General features: G+C 45.2%; 1 protein-coding gene across 3 annotated transcripts in view; it reads right to left on the reverse strand.

Annotated features, from left to right (window-relative positions):
- Positions 1-22,918, reverse strand: part of MTA3 (metastasis associated 1 family member 3) — a 988,675-nt gene that overhangs the window by 813,849 nt on the left and 151,908 nt on the right. For all 3 annotated transcript variants that reach the window (XM_085612803.1, XM_085612804.1, XM_085612805.1), the window contains exon 2: positions 20,706-20,773. In XM_085612803.1, the coding sequence (XP_085468929.1) occupies positions 20,706-20,773 (68 nt within the window). The remainder of the gene's footprint in view (positions 1-20,705; positions 20,774-22,918) is intronic.

Raw genomic sequence — 22,918 nt, forward strand, 5'->3', positions numbered from 1 at the left:
GCTCTGCAATGGCAGGCCAGAGTTACATTTGCAGGCTGTTTGTGTGGGTAGCACAACCCAGTGCTGCAGCCCACTAACAGCATTTGATCTACAGGCTCTGGCGCACTCAGTGCACTTTACAAGGGACTGACACGCAGATCAAATACACCAATCATGGAAACACCAATCCATATGACAACTTGCACTTTAACAGTGATCAGCAGTGAGAAAGTGCACAGAGACACTAAACCAGCAAAAGCAGAGTCAAAATCAGGAGGCCAGAAAGCAAACACTCAGGGAAGGCACGCCAAAAGATGCCAAGTCTAACAAGGTCATAGATGTACAGAGATAAGTGTGCGGAGGAGCCAATATACATCCTGGCTTAGGGCCGTTCTCTACGCAAATTTTTGATAATCCCCAAACTGATCCCATTTAAATTCCACACTACACTGCTGAATGCATTGCAAATAAAAGAATTCAGTTTTCACCACATAATTGGCCTATCTACCCAATCAAATATGTACACTGAATAAAAAGACCACCCTTTTGCTTTAAGTATCTTGCGGATTTAAACCTTTTTTTGATAGATTGTCCAAGGATAATGATTCACATTAGAATTCTTCCTATTTCAGGGAAAATGTGTGTGTGACACATTCCTAAAAATATCTCTAGATAAGTGTGATGAAAATTGTTCCAGCAGAATCCAACAGGGGGGCATGTCTAGTTTTTTGGTGCCCTTGATTGCCCCCTTTCTGTGTAGAGATAAGAGAAAATTTCACCTCAATGTGTTTGGAACGAACTGGTCGGTAAATATCACTTGTACGAATAGACTAAGAGGGCACTTGATTCTTTACTGTTGTTTTAAAATGTGAATGGGCATCTCATCAAGACCTTGGGTATTTGATTTTCAGGTGCATCTTAAATAGTAGTTCTTTCCAGATCCAAGTATGTCTTTACTTGGTTCATGCAAAACACGTTTTTTGATTAACTGCTCGATGTCATATACACACATGTTTTATGTACAGAAACAAGATTTCCTGGTGTATAGCTATATATGTACTTCAAGAGTTCACATTGAATGTATACACTATCAAGGGCCAATATAGGAACCTTTTTGTTTAGATGCTTTGTCAGATTCCGAAATGTTATTATTGTGTATCATTAACTACTTCCTCAATAACTTCATATTATTTTTTAGATTTGTTGTTGGATTTACATTATTCAATTTAACCTTTTTGAGCAATTGAATGTTCCCTTTTGTTGGCTGAGAACACTGGAGTAATTTCTTGTAGGCAGGCCAGAGGATTGAAAACATTTCATTTTTTCTATGAGGTGTTCATAGCACTGTAAAGGGTTATCCTTTGTTTTGTTTAAGAGTTGCTCTAATGCATTAACTAGAAACGCTCTCAGGTGATCTACACAGCATCGGGACAAATTAGCTTGAGCGTTATTTTGACCAACAGTGATTTCACCTTCTCTTAAATTCCAGTTTCAATACATCTTTTCATAAGCGTAAAGATGCATTTAAGAATGGTGTGGTCAATCAGGTTTCTCGGAATATCAAACGTCTCATCTAATTCATGAAACAGAGCAAACAAGCTAATTACGTAATTCAGTGTAGAGCAGAAAGGAGATCCTATCCTATATGTGTACCATTTCCAGGAAACTCCCCCTTTACTCTACCAACTATCAATGTTATTATTGAGAATCTGTGCTCCGGGAATATTCCTCTTGCTTCTCACATCGCTCTCATTATTGTATTACTGTTAATTTTAGTGTTAAGATCTCCAATATTAGAAGATCTGATCTTACCACATTTAACCGAATTGCTTGAATCTGGTGCATACCAGAGATTACATTTCTGTTGCAGTCTCAAATCAGTGATATATACACATTAAACAATTGGAACTTTTTAACAGTTCTGTTAAAAACTACTGGGTTCTAGCACACCAAATTGTCATTCAAAATGTATATATTGCAAGCCTACCTTTTGGGGGGGCTCTTGGAGGCTTTCTGTGGTAGCCAATCAATTATGTAATGTTTGTCAATACAAAAATGTCATTGCCAGGCCTCTTGCAGGCAGAGGATCGCAAGTTCTTTGGATTGTTTATAGTGTATTTTTAGGTTTGTATCTGATACACCAGCAACATTCCAGCTTCCTAGCTCCATATTTTTGCTAAATAGGCTGCTGTGTTGCTCGAGTTATTATATTCTCTTTTAGAATTATGGGTAACCATGTTCAGGAGTTCATTTCTTCTTGCCACGTATTTTCCGCTTTTCACGGATGCTTCTGGGACACATTTGTCACCAATCTTTCTTTTTTTCCTAAGCACACTGTAATGCGACAAGCTGTGTCAACTGTTTTAGACAAGGTGGTTATTTGCCATGGGTTTACATCATTGAAGTTGATCTTGCAGTGTATTTGTTATAGATCTGTTGCTGAATGTGCAGAGTACTAATGTAGTCATCATTACACTGCACAATGCAACAGATCTATTCCCATCTTTCTTAGGTGATGGACATTTTCCATGAGTAATTTGATTGCAGTCTGGCAAACAATAGTCTAACAAATATTAAAACACAACTATAGATGGTATTTAATAGAGAAATTAGTTGTAATACTTCGATAAAGCATTACCGATTTAACCCTTTTTTGTTATAATAGTTATCATTAAACAAATAGATTAAGTCAACAAGCAATGTCTTTATCAACTGGGTGGAATCATACAATATAGTCCGCCTGAAAGACTAACAGGATTAACCACCTCTACTTCGGGTCTGTAGTGAAGAGGCAACCACTATTGAGGGCTACCTTCTGAATGAAGTCTAGAGCTGGTGGATTTAATATATCCATATTTTTTCTTCATCCCTTGTGTTTTCCTCTTCGTACTGATGTTTTTTGTTAGGATATCTGTACAAGAGGGATTTTACTGGCATTTGCAACAGAGGATACGTCATCTAGTTTGGGAATTGTCAATGCCTTGAACTAGCTTTCTGGGACGGTTTGTGACATTTTTCTTTGCCAGATTCTTCACTCTGGGTATTCTGTGGGTAGATTAAAGTTTTCTTGCTCTGTTGTGCATTGTAACAAATAGGATAATTTGCATTTTCAGCAAACCATACCGGCAGACGTGAGTGAAAAATCATTACCATGCAGAATTTAAGGAAATAAATATTTTTTTAAATTATACATAAGCGCCAGCTTTTGACATTTTAGAGAGAATAGATTCATAATTTTGAATCTTACCTAGTTTTACTGATCTGTTCTAGATTATCCTCTTTATTTATACATTCACTAGTTCTGTGTACTGCACCATTATGTATACTCTTCTTCACAATTAGGACTGGCGAGATAGGAATTGCAGTCTGTATTAAAACCGTTTTGATTGGCAACCTGCGTCTTGGCTACCCCATTAGTATCAAATGCTAGCAAGGTTTCAAGAGTTTGAGTTAATATTGACAGCATGTGAACTCACCCAAAAACTGTTTTTCAATCAATGTTAATATACAGTATAGGACATGGTATAAAGCATGAATACCACCTCGCAGTACCTCTGAGGTAATAGGTTCAGGATGGAAGGGAGGAGAGAAGAAACTACAAAAGTAGGAGGGAATTTCAATACATATTAAGAAGGCACTATTTAGAGGTTTTGAGTTTACATTCTCTGCATTATCATCAGCAACATTGTGCGGTACAAATATATCTGGAGTCAGACAGCGTGAAATCTTGTATGACATCTTTCTCGATTATTTCACCAGTAATTATGTTACCAGAAAGTGTCTTCTCTGGTTGACTTCCATTTGTAGATTTAGAAGATAAAGGAAAAGGACAAAACTTTGATTCAATAGGCTTAATTTAGGAAGGTGTTATTCTTCATATTTGATTAAATTGGATAGTTCCTCTATGGCTTTAAATGAAATAATTAGAAGTTAATAGGCCAATGGATGTGTGACGGAGAATAACTTGGAGTACGTTGAGATTAGTAAAAGGTATACTAGAGTAGAAAATTAACCCATGCTTAGAATTACTATCAGGGCGTCAGAATTGAACCTTTAGTCAGAGGTAACGTAGAAAAGCCTGAATAGTCAATGTAATTCTGGAGAGAGAGTTCAGACAATACTGCCTATGAAAATTATGGACTGGTCTCAAAGTGGCCGAATTAGGTCTGTGTCGGAAATGGAGACATTGCTCATCAGAGCCACAGTAGTGGCCTTTTTCTTAGAAGAGTGGCCTTTTCGATTAACAGGTACTCTAAAATTAGCTTTTAGACAACAGATAAGTATGCAAGAAATTATCCATCTGGCTATGGTCTACTTAGAGGCAGCTAAACCAGTTCATATTTGACAAATAGTTTCTTTGACTATCGGGAACTCTTTAGTATTGTGCAAACAATCTGATAATGACTGTTTAAGTTGAGAGTGGGCAAAGACTTCTCTGCCGTCGATGTTAAATTTGGGAAAGAGGTCGGAAAATAAATAATGTGATTAAAGTGGATAATTTGAAACAACGTTTGGAAGAAAAGATTAATTATTAGTGACACTTATGTGAAAGGCATGTGTGGTTCATCAATACAGAGAGCTTGAAGCTCACTCACCCTTCGATCAGAAGGGTGAGTGAGCTGCTCGGAAATGCAACTGCCACCAAAAACGCCACCTTCCATGAAAGATGCTCTTAAATCGGCCTTGTGGATTGGCTCATAGATTTGGAGAGAACTACATAGGTAGGATGTGGCCATCTAACAGCGGAGAACATTTTGTTGAGGCCTATTAAGAAATCAGTGAAATTGTGAAAAATGATACACCAGAAGGAGATTTTTGATAAGCAGTGATGGCAGCCAAATGCACTCTCCCTGGCAAGTTATCGGGTCTGGTTGCCTGTTGATATATCATATGCAGAACATCCCCTTTAAATGTCCATACTGTATGACTTCAGGAGCTAAACAGTCAAGCTGAGTGATGGTAGACTGGGATAGAAAGCTTTGCCCACCATCCGGGACAGCAGATCAGACCTTCTCATACATTTATTGGGTAGAAGAAAGGGCATCTGAATAATGTCCAGGTACCACCAGTGGCGAGGCCAATCTGGAGCAATGAGTATTATCTTCACTTTGCGGAGTCTGAACTTGAACTCCCCTGGGAAGAAGCAGAATCGGAGAAAGGTGTAGTGAAATTCTCTCAACTAACTTGTCAACAGAGCATTCCCCAGGGACTGAGGTTATGAAAACGTGTAAGCATAAATACAGCATTTTGTGTTTTCTTCGGTAATTCTTTCTGGATGTGTCGAGCAAGAGGAGAGGTCTGCCAACTTCTTGTTGTACAGAACACACTTATGTTGTTCTAACAAATGTCGACTCAATTTGTCTGCTTTTATGTTTTGCAATCATGGAAGATGCATCAAACTCTGTCAAAATCCTCTATGAATATGCAGTGCCAAATTGCCTGGGCCTCCTTGAAGAGCAGCCTGGATTGCGTACCCCCTGGTTTGTTTAGACAGTATATAGTTTGACACGTTGTCTGATGCAGAAGATGGCCTGGTTTGATCATTATCCAGAAATATTTTAAAGTGAGCTGTGATTGGAGCTTAACTATAACGTCCCTGTAACCTTTGCTTTTTCAGTGAATATATATGTATATATATTTATTACACAGTGGCAGTGTCCACTTTGTAGTTAAAGGTAGGTCAGAAATTCCATAGGAAGGGGATTTTTTGTTTTGCTAATACCTTTAGGGCCGTTTGACAAATTTGCACAAAGTTTGACTAAAAATAAAGTTCATCCAACCTGGCTCCTTTATGAAAAGGTTTGTGTTAATCTGTCAAGCCTGGTTAAAGATAAAAAAGGGGGTTGGAGGGTCCCAAAAGTGCACTTCCCTGTGTTAATTCCCATAGGAAAATTGGCTCCCTAAAAGAGGAAAAAATTGATGAAAGTAATTATACCACATTTGGTAAAAAGTTATTTTAAACAGAAAGCATGCTGTGATCATGCTGTGATCTAAAGTGAATTTGTTCAGCTATTTTCAAGAAATTGACCTTTAACATAGGGGTCAGTGGGGCATAAAGGAGGTTAAAAGGTTGGGTGCGCCTGGATCACTGTATGGCTTGACACAACATGAACAATGTGTAATGGAAGTCATTATAGGTTTATCAGTCTTAGGAATATGGTCCCTGTATTCCTAAAAAGTAATTTAAAAAAAAAAAAAAAAAAAAAACAGAACATGGCAGATTGACCACATCCTGACCCCGCCCCCCCCTCAAGTGTAATATGATGGGAGAACATATTTTCTAGGAGCCCTCAAATACCTTTCTTATCCACTACAGTAAACCATTAGGACATGCAGTGCGAAACATATACTAACTCCAGCAGCAGTATGTTAATTACATTGATAGTAATCATCTGCTGCAGCACCACAGAATTCTAATTACCAACTAGAGCACTAACAATGTATTCAAGAAAAAAGTGAGGCACGCCCGATGCCTATATGTTGGAATAGGAGCTGGTGCATTTAATGCATTTCCTGAGAAGCGGGCAGAGCAAATGAGCATTGAGATGTTAAAGTAGGTATGAAACCAGCAGGTTAAACAAGAGAGGGGAGGTATGGGCTTTTAATAATAGGATACATATGTATTTTTAAAGGGGCTAAAATGTTTCAAGAGGGGGGCGTGGCCTAGCGAGCCATCATGGCGGACGTGTGTTAGGAGAGCTCCGTCCAGCCCGCTTTAAAATCGCCTGCTTCCCCGATCCATCTCCACGCCTCAATTGTGCCTCCGAGGTGTCGTGGACCGAGGATTACCACCTCTGCTGAGTTTGACCGCTCCGTGGCTCGGAGTGGGTGCCGCCGGCGAGGGCCTGGGTCGGGTCCATCGTTGCTGGGATCAGGCGGCCTGCGCTGAAGCCGAAGCACCAGACTGCGCCTGGCCGTGTCGAAGTCGAAAGCTGGTGTGACTCCTTGGCAGTGCAGACTGTCCCGGAGCCATTCGAGACGTGGCAGACTCTCTCGGACCTGCTGCGCGGCCGAGGGTGGATTGCTGCCCCCCCCGCCGCAGAGGTGCGGTGAATGTAGCTGGTCGGCGGCCTCACCGGGCCGCGAGGGGCAGAGCCGGGGAAGAGGCGGGGGTGTACACAGCTGGACCGGGGGCTGAACGTTGACACTCCGGAATTGATCCGAGCCAGTAATAATGGCTCACTCGGGTCGGGGGTCCTGCTGTGCACTCCTTCCCCGCCGTGGTAGGAGGGGCTCACATCGGCAGTTTATCGGGCCGGGCGGGCGGGCCCTGTTGGAGGGAGTGCGATTGGCCTACTACTTGCGGGGTGAGACTTCCTGGTCCTGCCGGTGCCTGGTGTGAGGCCTGTCGGGCCTACCTTTCAATCGCTATCCAAGGGCCCTGTGCTGGGGGCCGGATGCACAGTGGGGTCGTGTTTGACACCCTGCCAGTGGAGCTGGGACCGGGTGCAGTCTTGGGGACCCCGGCGGGAGACTGACCGCCACGTGTATATCCCCCCCTTGTGGAGTGGCGGGCTCGCCTCGGCGGTCGATCAGGCCGTGTGGGCTCGCCACAAGTAACCTGTTGAGGCAGTAGTGCCACCATCCATTCATTGTGCGACGGTTCCTGAGGGGTTGTAGCAAGGCTGTTTTGTGCCCCCCCGTGCTCTCGGCTGGGAGCAGTGCTTGGAGTGGATTGTTCGTCTGTGAGCGGGCCTGGTGAGTGGTGTACTGCTCATATGTGCCTCCTGGTTGTTTGGAGTTCTGGAGCTCCCCTCCTTCTCGCCCTTGTGCCCATCCCGTGATCGGTGGCCAGGCCGCACCAACTGGGGAGGACCCCCCTGACAGACACTGGGCTTGTGAGTTGGGTTAATTGGCATAACAATGGAGCTACGAAACACTATCCACCAGTGGCATTTTGGGATCCCATCATATCCGGACTATATTGTACAAGGGGTGGGCACAACACCCTCTAACCTACAGGGAGGTCTCGGATTTTCCGTGACAAGAGACCGGCCGGGTGGGGGATCAGCCAAACAAAGAACAATGGACAAATTCACGGGTCCCAGGGCTTCTGCAGTGGCATTGGGGGGAGTGGGGGGGGGGGGGGGGACGCCTGGTGATGTGCCTGACAATGCTGCCCTCCTGGCTGCCATCACTCAGTCGAGAGACGCCCTGGATGCCGATTGGAGCGGTTGGATCCGACATCCTGTTGCTGCGTCAAGATCTACGCAACGCGGTGGCACGGATCACGGAGACCGAAACAAGGGTCTCTGGGGTGGAAGATGTGGCGGATACCCTGCAGAAGCGAGTGGCTTCCCTGGAGACCATCCAACGTGGGCTAGCGTCCTGGCTGGAAGACGCTGAGGGGAGGGCCCATCGCAACAACCTTCGATTTGTTGGATTCCCAGAGGGGTGCGAAGAGGGGGGTATGGAGCGGTTCCTCACCCAGTGGCTCGAGAGTTGGCTCCCTCCGGGGTCATTGTCTAAGTGTTTCGTGGTGAAGTGCGCCCACAGGGCACTGATTCAGAAGCCCCCACCTGGTGCCCGCCCGAGATCTGTTATCACGAAATTACTCAATTATCAGACATTATCCTGAATCAGGTTAGGGCCAAGGAGCCACTGCTGTTTGACAATGCCCGTATCCTAATATTCCCAGACTATACTAAGCTGGTCCAGCAACAACGGTAGTCTTTTATGGCGGCGATGGCCCGTCTCAGAGAGTTCAAGCTCCCCTATGCCCGATTATATCCAGCCAGGCTGTGGGTGGTCTATCGATTCCGCACCCATTTTTGTCGATTCACCGGAGGTCTTTCAATGGACAGATCAGACAGTGCGTCTTTGCCCACACACTCCACCCCAGAGGGACTCAGACTCCTCGTCTAGTGAAATGGTGCGAAAACAACCTGCGCAGAAGGGGAGGGGGAACAGACGCTCCAGGTCCCGACGCAGGTCTCAGTCGTGTGGCACCTCATCCTGAGCTGCATCGGCCGAAGGACTGCCTACTACATCGGATTAACTTGTGGGGGTGTTTTATTTCAATAATTCCTTGATAGGTTTGCCTTAACCGGGGAAGCACGATTGAGGGCCGATATCTCTGCAACACATCAGTTGACGGGGAAAGGGACAGCTGACAATGGGCTGTAAGTTGGGGATCCATTGACGGGCGGGGGGACCTCCTGTTGGGGTCTGCCACACACGCTCGCCACGACAGATACTTAATCGTTTAGGTATAAGGTGGGGGGGTGCTGTTGGGATGTTTGGGGGGGAAGAGGGTTTTGTTGTTTAATCGCACTGGCCTACATTGCTTCAGAGTCACTTTATCCAGAGCGCATATTCTTTCCTAGAACACATTCATGCTTCGAACCTTCTCATGGCTGGGCCTTCTAGTGATAAGCAGGATCCCTCTGGGACCCTTCAAATAATGAGTTGGAATGTCAGGGGGGCGCTGGACAAAAATCAAGTATGGCGCAATACTCAAGCAGGCGAAGCGAACACATGCACACGTTCTCATGATGCAGGAAACACATCTTATGGGGACTAAGGCGCTGTGCTCTTAACGCTTTGGGAACATACATGTCTTTCACTCCGGGGTTTGTGAGGAGATCCCGGGAGGTTGCAATCCTGATACATACGCGAGTTCCATACACACACATGAAGACATGGAGGGTTACGCAGGGTAGATATTTATTTCTCCAAGGGATGATAGGGACGGAATCTATGGCATTGGGATGTGTCTATGGCCCCCCCTCTCTCCTGGGGCATGGTGGAAAAGCTCATGACTGTGTACAGACATGCCTGATGGGTTAACGATTGTGGGGGGGGGGTGATTGGAATGATGTGCTGGACGTGGTCGGGGATTGTTGGCGAACTGGTGCCCCATTGGATGCAGGTGGGCCTACCAGGCTGCATTCCCTGGTGACGGGTCGAGATTGGGTGGACCCCTGGCAACGCCTACATGGGACGGCACAGGTCTATACATACCTGTCGGCCGTCCATGGCTCCTTCTCCCGCCTTGATTACAGCTTTGTTCCCCGAGGCATAGATAACAGGGTAGTTGCAGACAATATTCTTCTGCGTGGACTCTCAGACCACTCGCCGAGCACTCTTGCACTACGTGTGGGCTGAGCACAGTAGCCTTTTCGGCGGCTTCTATCGGCGTCGAACCTCCAGAAGGAAGACTATAGAGAACATATGGAAGGTGCCATTGACCAATTTTTGTTATCTAATGTAGGGACAGTGGAGGGGGCTGACCGCCTTTGGGAGGCAATGAAGCCCACGCTTTGAGGTGTGGATATTTCGCTCTGCGCAGCGGCCCACAGATTGCGTAGGCAGTCCCTCGTTCAGGCGGAGGCGAACCGATTTGAATTGGAATCTCGCAGTACAGATAGTCCAGACCAGCAGGTTCGCCACCAACTTCTTTTGACGCAGCAGGAATATGCTCATATTCTACTAGACGAAGCCCGGCAGGCGTGGCTGGCGACCCGCAGTAGGATCTACCAGTGGGGAGATAAATCCAGCAAGTTATTGCATAGGTTGTGTCAGAGGTCATTATATTCCCAGGCCCTACCAGGCATTTTGGGCACGGATGGCTCCGTTCTCACGGACCCCTCCATGATTGCAGAAAGTTTTGCTATATATTATGTAGACTTCTATGCCCCGAAGGAATGCCTCCCCGCAGCTGTAGTTGGTCACTTTCTCGATGATCTGCCGCCCAAGGCCCTCACTGATGAAGTGTCCGAGGAGCTGGATCTTCCGCTCACAGAGGTGCGGCACTAGGTGAGATGCAGCCTGGAAAGGCCCCGGGACCGAATGGCTTCCCATATGAATTTTTTAAACGCTATTTTCTGCAGTTGGCACCCCATTTTTGTAGAGTGGTTGAGGAGGCCAGGGAGCAGGGTTGCTTGCCTGGTGATTGGAGACACGCGGAGATTGTGATGTTCCACAAGCCTGGAAGACCCCCAGATCAGCATGTGTCGTATCGCCCTATATCTCTCCTTAATGTAGAGGCCAAGGTGTTGGCTATGGCACTAGCCAATCGCCTCCTTGCCCATATTACATCTTTGGTTCATCCCGATCAGGCCGGGTTTATGCCCCAGTGGGCGAACAGCCACAATATTTGCCGCGCACATTTTGCAGTGGCGACTGTCATGGGGCTGGGGGTGCGGGCCGCGCTGTTACTTGCGGACATGGATAGGGATTTTGACTCCCTTAGTTGGGTATACTTGTTCGCACTTCTCCGTAGATTAAATTTAGGACCACACTTCCTGTACTATTTGACCCTCCTCTATACGGACCTGACTGCGTCCGTACGGGTGGTGGGCTCGGATTCCTCCACGTTCTCTATTGGACGGGGCAACAGGCAGGATTGTCTGCTGTCTCCCTATCTATTTGCACTAGCAATGGAACCCTTAGCATCCTGTGTACGGATTGATGCCCAAGTGACTGGTCTGGCGTGGGCGACGGGTCTATCGGATCGTATTGCCTTGTATACTGACTATGTACCCTTTTTTTCTTACAAATATAGATAGGACGGGACCGCGCCTACTGCGCATTATGCAAATCTTTGGGGAGGCCTCGGGCCTATACATGAACCCTCGTAAATCTACATTGTGGGTCCTAGAGGGAGAGGCGGGTCCCGGTTCCTGGGCCTCCTCCATTCAGGTGTTTTTATCGGATTCGCCGATCACCTCTTGGGAAAGGAATTTAGTCGCTGTATGGGATCGCGTGAGGGAGGATCTTAAAACCTGGTCCCATATGCCCCTATCAGTATATGGCCATAAAATTGTGTCGCTTCCCCGCCCACCTCCTTTATCAACTACAAAACCATCCCTGTCCGATTTCTCCCGGCTGGTTCTGATGGGTTAATACGGTCTTGGGTCAGTTTTTATGGGCTGGCGGAATGACAAGGGTGGCCCTGCGGACTTCCTTCCAGTCCACGTATTGTGGGAGATTGGCAACTTCTAATATCCTGTTCTATTATATGGCCTCCCATCTACTAGTCCTCAATGAGTGGTGGTATGGGGATAGGGCCGACCCAGCATACGCAGTCGAGAGGCGCTGCATGGGAGATCACACACTATACTCTACTCCGCGCCACTGCAAAGCTCCCTGCCACTGGCTCCGAAACGTATCTTTCAAATATGGCGACAGGCATTGCAGAGGACCGGGTGGTGGAATAAGTTGACTCGGGAGCATTTGGTATAATGGGCGATTGCCGCAACTGCATTGTCCGGTTTTCGGGGCTGGGGCGGTATTGGCATCTCTATTCTTGGAGGCGTCATGCGGGGATCGGTTCTGAAGTCCTTTCAGGGTCTACAAAAGTATTATTAAATGCCTAAAACCCAATGTTTCCGATATCTGCAGCTCCGACATGCCATCACCTCCTACATCGAGGGGTTGGGGTCCCTGGCTGAGTTTAGTTCCATAGAGGCCAAGATATTTATGGGGGATCTCCATGACCACACGATCTCCAAGATTTACCAGTCCCTGGTCACACATAGTTCCCCCACACAGCAGCGTCTTAGGGAGGCCTGGGAGGGTGAAATAGGCCCGCTGGCGGAGGAGGACTGGGTGGAGGCCCTGGCCTCCCCGGGGGTCGTCCATAGCCGCAAGTCTTCGCCTTATTCAGTTTAAATATCTCCACCGGGTCTATTTCACTAGGGTCAGGCTCTGGAGGGCGGGATTGGTGGCCTGCCCAGTGTGTCTTCGATGCCAAGATGAGGAGGGTACCTTGCTACATACTATCTGGCACTGCACCTCATTAGCACGATTTTGGCGGGGAATTCTATTGTGCCTCTCCGAGGTACTGGGCTGGGATCTCCCCAGCTCCCCAAAGTTGGTTCTGTTACATGTTATGGACGATATAGGAGGTAACATATATAAACGCCACCTTATGCTATTAGGGTTCACCTTGGCCAAGAGGGATATTGCCAAAGCCTGGAAGGCTCCGAGGGGGCCCTCGGTATCGACGTGGAAAAATGGCATGGATTTCTGTATGGGGTTGGAGATCCCCCATTTAGTGGCCAGGGGGTGCCCGCTTAAACATTATAAAATCTGGCGGCGATGGGCAGAGTATCGTGGCCTAGCTAGAGCCTGTTTCAGTAGCCAGGTCTACTGACTTGGCGCCAATTCCGCTATAATTGATATGCATTATCGCCCCTTGGATAGAGGTGTATTATGTCTGGATGGATGAGACTGTTCTCTTAGTGTGTTGCTCAGTGGTAGGCGCGAGTGTGACGGGGGTGGGATTTGGGGTTTATTCTTTTTGTTAATACTTTAAATGTATTGCTGTTAAATTATCCTATTTTGCCTTGGACATTGTCAAAGTCACTTCAATGTACATTCTATATGCACGAGTTTCTGGGTTACAGTGCTCTGCGATATATTTGTTATTTGGCAAATAAAATCTGTTCTTAAAAAAACAATTTTTAAAGAGCCATTTACCCAAGTACAGCATCCTCTTTCCACATCTATTAATTCAGCCTACCTATCTATTTTCTCGGTCGCTGAACAGCTCCCAAATTTTAATAAACTAACATTTTGAAAAGCATCCATCATGAGCAGAAGCACACATTCACTCCATAACTGCTTGTGCAAAGGGATTTAGTCCAGCAAAACCCCAATGCGTATCAGCCGCTTATCAGTCTTGTTCGCAGATTACTTCCATTGTGTACGAGTGCAATTTAAAACCTCAAACAATAGAAAGACACGACGGTCAAGATAACGTCATTAAGTCCATAAAGTCAGGGACATATTAAAATGTTTGTACAAGTTAGGAGTTAATATATTACTTGTGTAAATTTATTATACATATATCGTGCATCACCATATTTTGCAGAATATACTACAATTCAAGATTTAAAATCCATTATAGGAGAAATAAATTAAACATATAATCATCAGCGGGTTTATCAATATCACTTCATGCCTAAATATCACAAACCAATGAACACTTTTGAAAATTAATTAATAAGTGCGGACAGAGAATAGACCAAAATATTACCTTGACATTCTCTTGTGATTACTATTAACAAATAGCCTTTCAACTACTACTCTCATCTAAGCTGGACGCATTAATTTTGGAGGGGTTTTCTTCCAAACTACCTCCCGGCAGAGGGTAGGGAGCTCACTAGATAACTAGGGAGTGGATTTTTGAGGAGGGTGAGCCCCCCCTCCCCCCCCCCCCCCCCTCTCGCAATGGGCTTGTGCTCTTCCAGGCCTAAACATCTTTCTGCCCCCCTCCCCAACCAGGGAAGACTGGAGGACGTTACCTGCTATCTGTCACAGGGACAGAAAGTCCAATAGACACAAGGGATTTTTATAGGTGGATAAATGGGTGGGGGTGGCCTCACTACTCAAATGACCTGCAATTCCGTAAGTTTACGTCCCAGAAGTGCAAGAAAAATTGCAAATTTTAGGTAAAATTTGAGGTTTGCAGGGCACTGCGTTTAAGAAAACCTTGTGGGATCTATACGAGGCAAACCACCCATAATTTCCGTTGGGTGCTCAGTTTTTAGAAATGTCTAAGTTTGGTAGGTTTCCATGCGTGGCGGTCGATACCAAGTTATTAAAAAAAAAACGCATTTCCTGTCGCGGGCACTAGCCAGACCCTCCAGGATTTCGCGATTTGCCGCGAAATCGGCACTTTTGTAAAAATGCCGCAATTTTTACAAAAGTGCCCGTGAAATCGGTAATGCGCACAGACAGCAACTGCTGGTGACTAAGTTTCATGGGGAGACACTTCTTCCCAATTTAAGAGGGTGTTTTTATCGTAGCAAACTCGGACAGAAAGAGGACATCTTGGGATCTAAACCGAGTGAAGAAACTGGTATGACAATGGCAACATGACAAATGTAGGTGGCAGGCGAGAGAAGGGCAGGCGGCAAGCTTCCTGGTAACAGAGTTGGCACAAGTAAGGGTCAGGCGGACGAAAGGTGTCTGGCATCATGGCCCAAAAGGCAGCACAAGAAGATGAGATGAGGACAAAGGCAGGAAGGAGTGGGATGGCAGCGAGCACCTTAGGGCAGAACCTGGCGTGGGCAGAAATCAAGAGAGAGGACATTTTCCAGGTATCAAGTGAAGTGACGAGGTAAGACCAGGATATGAGTTGATGAGGTGAAAACTGGATAAAAGCAGGGAGTAGAGGAAAGGTAAACAGGAAGGGACCATCTTGGGGGCAGAATGGGATACCGGCAGGTAATTTATGGGAAGCAAGGTGATGGGTACCATGGAGACAAGGGACCAGAACAGGACACATAGCGCGCAGGCAGTGAACCCAATGGGGGAGAGCAGGTGAAAAGAAGTCACAGTCTGGAAACTGTCAGGCGGCAAGGAAGTGGTGGAGAGAGGCCAGAGCAGCAGCAAAATCCATCCATACATGTCCTGGGCAAATGTCTGTCACCCTAGCAGAATAGTAAAAAAACAAGCATTTGCAATGCAATAGGTCTCACATTTACGAGAGTTCCAGCTACTGGCATTGTAAATGACAATGCCTTTTATTTATGTTTTGGTTTATAAAACATAAATAAATGGCATTGTCATTTACAATGACAATAGTTTGAACGCGCGTTCATTGCAAATGTTATAACGTTGTGCCCCTCCGCCCCCTTCACCCGTTAAAACAAATGGTCGGAGCCCTAGCCAGACCCTCCGGGATTTCGCGATTTGCCTTGAAGTATTACACGATTGTATAGTGCCTTTATTATGAGTTTCGCCTCAGCTGCTCCTAAGTGGATTCCACGGGTCATATACTGTGACTGGTTGCATAATTTTAATTTCACCATTGGCGCTTCTTGTAGTGCATGGGGGAGACAGACAGACTGTTTCCCTGGATTCCTCACAGACAGCTAGGAGTTGTGGAGCCAGAATTTCACAATCAAACCATTTTGCCCTCGGGGCCTTGCCAGAGGGAAGGCTCCGATTCACCTGTACAATCTCCTCAATCGATATGGGATTGTCAAGATAATGACAGTGAGCCCCCTCACCAATAGTGTCAAAACGGAAGGTGATGTGTGCCTGCCTGAGGTCAGACTTAGATTGGTAAAGGTCAGTATATAGGGCAGAGACCAGTTGAGAATCTCCTCAGCATCATGTGCAGTGGTGTAGTCTTCCTGGGGCATTTCAATAACGTCAGACTTGGTCCATGAGTGGCATAGTAAGCGTGCCAAGGTTCTGCCCGGGTCTGTACCCTCTCCATAGCGTCTGGCTCTAGCCCCCACGCCCAAATAACAGAGCTCTCCTTCCGTCATTTCTCTCTTTCCCCAAGATTAGCGGGGATCGCAGCCAGCACCACTGTGTCTTGATCCACACAAAAAATTAACATCAATAAGGTAGGTTCTGAAATACAATTTCCCATGGGATGCTACCAGCCCATCTTTTATGGGCTTCTCAGAACCTATACTAAAGCAAATGGAGGAATGCATTTCCAAGGGATAACAGCCTTCACCTATGGGCTGCTTCCTCTGTTCCATATCCCAGGTTGCCTATTTCAAAGCGAATACTCTGCTAAAACAGTTCCCATTGGTTTAAGGCTGAGATTGAATGATTATGAGTAAAATAAAGGGCTGCAAAAATGCCGCTAAATTTCCATATTTGTGCCGCTAAATTTGCTAATCCATGCCGCTATATCCTGGGGGGTCGGACTAGAAAACTTAGGGAAATGATAGGTGGTAGGAAGCCTGTTGCACTCTGCAGATTCCAGAACTTTCCATCAAAGAGATGTAGTGAAAATTAGTTTTTTTTGGTCATAGCTTGAGGTTTGCAACGGCTTCTGGGTAAGAAAACCTGAGGGCAACGTAGGTCACCCCACTTTGGTTGTCTAGTTTTCAGAAATGTGCAGGTTTGCTAGGTTTCTCCAGAGCCCTGAGCTAGGGCCCAAAATCCACAGCTAGCCACATTACAAAATAAGGTCAGTCCATGTTGCGTTTTGGGACCTTTCCTGTCACAGGTATTAACCCTACCCACACAAGTGAGATACCACATTTTTACAATTACAATCGGGAGACTTGTAGGAATGATAGGTGGGAAAAAATAGGAGCTTCGCGTAGATTTCCAGAATTTTTCCTCACAAAAATCTGAGGAAAAGATGTGTTTTTACTCAAAGATTGAGGTTTGAAAGGTATTCTGTATAACAAAACCTTGTGGGAGTCATGCATGTCATGCCACCCTGAATTCCCCAAGGGATCTAGTTTTTAAAAATTTCACAGGTTGCTAGGTTTCTCCAAGTATCCGCTGAGCTAGGGCACAAAATCCACAGCTACCCAGATTGGAAAAAAGGGGCTGTTTTTAGTGAAAAAAATGTTGTGCCCATGTTGTGTTTTGGGCCCTTTCCTGTTGCTGCCACTAGGCATACCCACACAAGTGAGGTACCATTATTATCGGGATAAATATGAGAATACAGAATAGTAGAACATTAATTATCTCTGCATTTGAGCCTTACAAATGTAAGTCAGTGGGTAAGAAAAGAAGACACTCTGAAGCATTCCCTCTAGAACACATGCTAGTAAGGGGAATACTCAAATTCAGAGATGTACAAATAACCACTGCTCCGAAACGCCATCTCCGATGTCTATTTCAGAAATACATAGGTTTCCTTGTAACCCATTCTTCATTGTTCATATTTTGCCATATGACTTGCTCTGTACCCAGTGCACAATGAAAAACCATTGTAAGATGCTGCTTAGTTGTTGGCTCTAGGTATCTAAAGTTCTTTCTTAATAACCATACAAACCCTATATATCTTTGCAACCAGAAGGGTCTAGCAGATATAACTGTATATTGCTTTTGTAAATAGGCCATTGTAACAAGCTACAAATCAACGTGTTCTCACAAATGACCGTTTTATCCTCCTTATTTTCATTTCAATAGTTGTCTACCTTTCAGAAAGCTACAGATTTACAGGATCACCCATGGTTTTCAACCCAGTTTCCACTACAAACTAAGTAGGTTGAAAGCACAAAAATTTGGAGAAAAAAAATGGTCGCCTTGAAAAATGCCAAAACTGGAACAAAAAAAACAAACAAAATCAACCAGTTTTCTGAATCATCTATGCATGTTCCTGAAAGCTGGGAAGAGGAGGACTTTTGCACAGCAAACCTTTCATGATGTCATTTTTAGGGGAAAAGCCAGACACTTTTTTGCAGAGGATGTTTTTCCTATGTTTCTCTCCCCCCCCCCCCCCCCCCCCCCCCCCAAAAAAAACTGCAGGTACAATTTGCCTATTTTTTAGTCCCCTCCTGGGGAATCAACAAATCCTAGGAATCCCCAGGAAGTTGGAACAAGCATTGGCATAACCAATAGGTCTTGCCTTTGGGACCTTATAAGTGTTTAGCCATGCAGCAGTTGATGTAAGGATATTGTGCTGCATAACTAAATACTTACAAGGTCCCAAAAGGGAGACCTATTGGCTATACCAATGCTGGTTTACACACTGTAAACAACAAGTATCGTTGGCTAATGTAACCGATTTTCATAGAGTGCATGAACTTAAGAGGGAAGGAAAGGGTTTAGGGACAGAAAGGGAGAGAGTAGAGTAGGGTGGTGGGGGTGGAAAGAGTAGGATGAGGCGGAGAGGGAGGGAGAAAGAGCAAGGGGGGAGGGAGTAGACACGAGACTGAGGGAAGAGAGGGGAGAGGAAGCAGGGCAGAGAGAAGGAGAGGTGACAGACAAGGGCACGGAGTGCCCGAGCACAACAGCAGCACTGGAAGAGGGGAGATAAGTGAAAGACAGTCGCTAGAAGATTAAGAGACGGTGACTGGGGTACAGGGTACAAACTGAAAAGACAAGCTGAAATGGGAGGAAGAAGGGGAGGCGACAGACTGAGCAGAGGAAGAGTTTGACGTGGACTCACAGGGTCTGATAGAAAGTAGACAGGGCTGGTAGGGGCAGGGCGGGCTCCAGAGGGACTCGTCTCCTGGGGGGTGCACTGTACTGAGAGACAAGCTGCGAGGCCAGCAGGCACGCTGCAGCAGTGACAGACGGTAGACAAAGGTGAGAGACCGGTGCTAGGACAGTACGAGACAGGTCACTGTGAAATAGGGTGCGGTGGAAGACATGGGTAGGAAGAGGACACAAGAGACAGGGCAACGGGGGAACAGAGCAGGAGGCCCGGGAAGTGTTAGAGAGAATGCTGTCTGAGAGAGAATGCTCAGCTGAGAAAAAAATACATGCAACACGCAAATAGAGTTTGAAATACTGAGCACAACTCTAAGCAAAAGCAGGAAGGATGTGGGTATGTGTGCAGTGGGCTGTGGGGAGCATAACAGAAGGCCTGAATCGAGTAAAGAGGTGCAGATAGTTAAGAAGGCACAGAAACAGGCACACCAACTGGTGAAAGCGGAGATGCAGATGGGCAAAAAAGAAGACAAAAGGCAAGAGTGAACAAGTGGGAGGGGTGGGGGGAGTGCGCCCGCGCGCTCCAAGTAGCAGCTGTTTGCTCTATTACAAAGCACATACTCGTGCTTGTGGTGCGCCGCTGCGCACTCCCGCAAGGCGTATGCCGCCACAAGCATGAGTATGTGCTTGGAAAAACAGCTGCACGGTGGCTAAAGGTCTCCTATGTAATGCATGCGCGCTGTGGAGACGAGACCTAAAAAACGACACTAATTTGGCGTGGATAGCTTCTGTGGAAAAAAAGGGTTATGGAGGCATTAACGAGAGCTACCCCAAATATCAAAAAAATGGGCTTCGCTCTTAATGGGAAAAGGCCTAGCAGGGAAAGAGTTATACCTTTAAAGAGGGCATGTGTACTTCTGCTCATGGTGGATACTTTTTCAGGATATTTACGCGAACTACTCGCGCCCCAAACATGCACCGGCAGTGAAGGGCACCCGTGTCATACCGGATATATATTCTCACTGCAAAAACGGTTAAAGTGGAGGCATTCTTGAGAAATGCAGGAAGATTTTAACTTGCATTTATAAAAAACCTTAGAAATTAACTGAAAAAGCATTACAATTTAACAGAACATAAAAACAGCTAAATTCACCAAATTCCAAAACAAGTTACGGGATTTTTTACTGATAGGCAAATGTGCTTTTTATAAAACATTTTGAAATGGTCAATTAAAATGTTTGCAATGTGTTGTTAATCACTTGCTTGAAATTTGAATGCACTCCACTTTCTACAAAAAGAAAGCATGAGCACATACAGCAGCACTGAAAATCGTACTTATTTTAAGGAGAAACCCATTCACTTGTTGCTTGAAGTACACATATTTTAGATATCAAGAATATTGGTTGACACATCTTCACAAGGTATTGGTATAAAACTGAGTTTGTACTACCAAAAAAGCATCTACTTCCCACAGAAATCAATGGTTGATGAGTTAGCATAGGAAGGCACCTGGTAACTAGTCCAGGGTCAGACTGGGAAAGAAAATATGACTGGACACCAAAATAAAAGTGGCTCCTATTAGTAAACTAGATAGCAAAGAAAATGATCCATGTTTGCAAATTATGTCATTTTTAACTTGTAAAGGCATGCTGTATACGTGTTTTGCGAAGTATGGAAGACTGGAAATTGACAGTAAAAACAGGCGCACCCAGACCATAAAACATGACCACAAACACTCACAAAAACAGCCTACACACTGACCTGTCACACCAGCGCGTCAGGCACTGCCTGACTGCCCTAAAGACCATTGTGACACTAGACTAGCCTATCTAATGATGAAACGAAAACACATTGATCAATAGTTTATGCAGTAAAGTAGGGCTGTGCTAAAGAACCTCCTGGTCATTACATACCTTATTAAGTTCTTCTATTCGTCTAATAAGGTAAGGGTTGCTGGAAGAGTTTTCAAAGAAGACATAATCTGTGAAAAAGCACAAAACAGTGTTTTAAAGCTCACATTTTTCAAACTCTTATTTCTATAATGCTATTAAAATAGCAAATCAAATACAAAGATGAAGGTTTGTAACCACACCACTTCACAATGAATACCTAGTTAATTTTTCATGAGCCATATTATTTGTTTTAAACATTTATCATTCTGGCATACTGCAGTGACATAAGGACACAGGAACAGTGTAGGCAAGTTTAATCACTCTCAGTCACACATACAGTGTATCTTAACCATCTTTTTTACGAACTGCTGAATCCCCCATGAACATTCCACGTTGAGTGAAAATTTCCACGTGCTCACCAACATGGTGGAAATAAACAAGAGACCACAAAACAATGCATACAACATATTCACATTACAGTCAATGTTTGCATACATCAGCCACTAGATCACAAAATCCTTGAATTTGTTAGGCATTCCTACATTAAGTCTAGGTTTGCAATTTAATCTAGCTTGGGTACCCACCATTTGTCTATAACTATTTACATTAGAACCCTGGGTAACTGGTGATGGTGCAGTTCCATTAACGTGTCCTTGGGAACATGTATGTGTGTAAGAAACTTGACCAGACATCCTGATCACCACAAGTTCCTTCCCTACTCATAGCTCCCCGTGTATTTTCCACAACATTGGGAGTCACGCAAGTGGTACGTGACATGTTCCACTACCCTCCATTCTCCAACCGAGTGGCTGACCCTGATGTTCTGATAACTATGTGGCTCTCCAAATTTAGTTACACCTGCACTATTTCTAGGACATCTGATCCTTACATAATCATCAACAATTATCTTTGTCTGGGTCACAGCCTCTCATATCGTAATATCTCTTCATTTTGAGTTGTTTACCAGCTATTGCTTCCTGCACCCTATTTTTCTTACTCTGAACACTTTCAATACTAGTACTTTTAGATTTGACCACATTATGTGTACTCAGCTTTGTTGCAGGCACGATTTCCCTAAAAAACTCAAATGGAGCGACATCCGTAACACTGTGGGAAGTGGTATGGTAAGCCCATAAACAATCTTGCAAAACCTCACTCACAGGTATCTTATTTCTCAAAGCAAAACCAAAGGGGATGATGGATGGAGTGTTGAACAATGCAAGCACTCACCCCCAGTCAACTGATCTGGGTTTAATCCATCATCGTTCTTTAGCTCACTCCGTCACCCCAGTTCAGACATGGCCATATGCAAATCAGTCTGACCCTGTGCCTCATGGGAACAGTCCAGCCAGAGCTGCCTCCCCATTCTTCACTGGATCGGAAACAAGCATCCTGGGACCGGTTTCTGGCTAATCAGGCGTCATCAGCCAGGCTAGCTTGAATCCAGTGGCAAAGTGAGCAAGGGACCCACGTCTGGGCATACCCTGCCAACTTAGGGCGAACCAAAACCCGAAACCGGTCCTAGGATGCTTGTTTCCAGTCCAGGGAGGACCTGGCCTGGCAGTTCGGGCTGGACTGTTCCCATTGGGCACAGGGTCAAGACGGATTTGCATATGGCTGGGTCCAAACTGGAATGGCATGGGGAGCAAAAAAACGATGGATTTAGGCCCAGATCTCTGTACTGGGGTGAATGTATGACATTGTTCTGCATTCTGTCCATCAATAGTTCTTTTTGCATCTTATTTCTCAAAGCAAGCTGAACAGTTTCCTTAATGATACGGTTAGCTTGCTTTAGCTGGTCCTTTCATTGGGGATGATACAAGAATTACCTACAATGAGCAATTCCAGAAGCTTGTAAAAATGGATTAATTTCTACAGACAAGAGCTGAGGCCCAAAGTCACTCACAATACAGTGATGTATACACTATGGCAAAAACTGTTTTAAGAATCTTAATCACAATACTTGTGGCAGGATTGTCAAAGGAATTCTAAATTAATCCATTTGCTGCAATAGTCTTATACATTCAATAGCAAATTTCATTTGGTAATTTTGAAATATTCTCCAATGTTTTGCTATGGTACATCAAGTAAAGGTACAGGGGTTCAGGGACATGACCTTGTGCATATAGTTTTATCAACATCTTGACAAACATAATTCAGCACCAGTCTTTCAACATCACAGTACAAACATCTGCACCATTACTCAGATCTTAATCTTTTTTTGTTCCACCCAT

Source organism: Triturus cristatus, chromosome 6 (assembly GCF_964204655.1).
Source record: "Triturus cristatus chromosome 6, aTriCri1.1, whole genome shotgun sequence".
Taxonomy (NCBI): domain Eukaryota; kingdom Metazoa; phylum Chordata; class Amphibia; order Caudata; family Salamandridae; genus Triturus; species Triturus cristatus.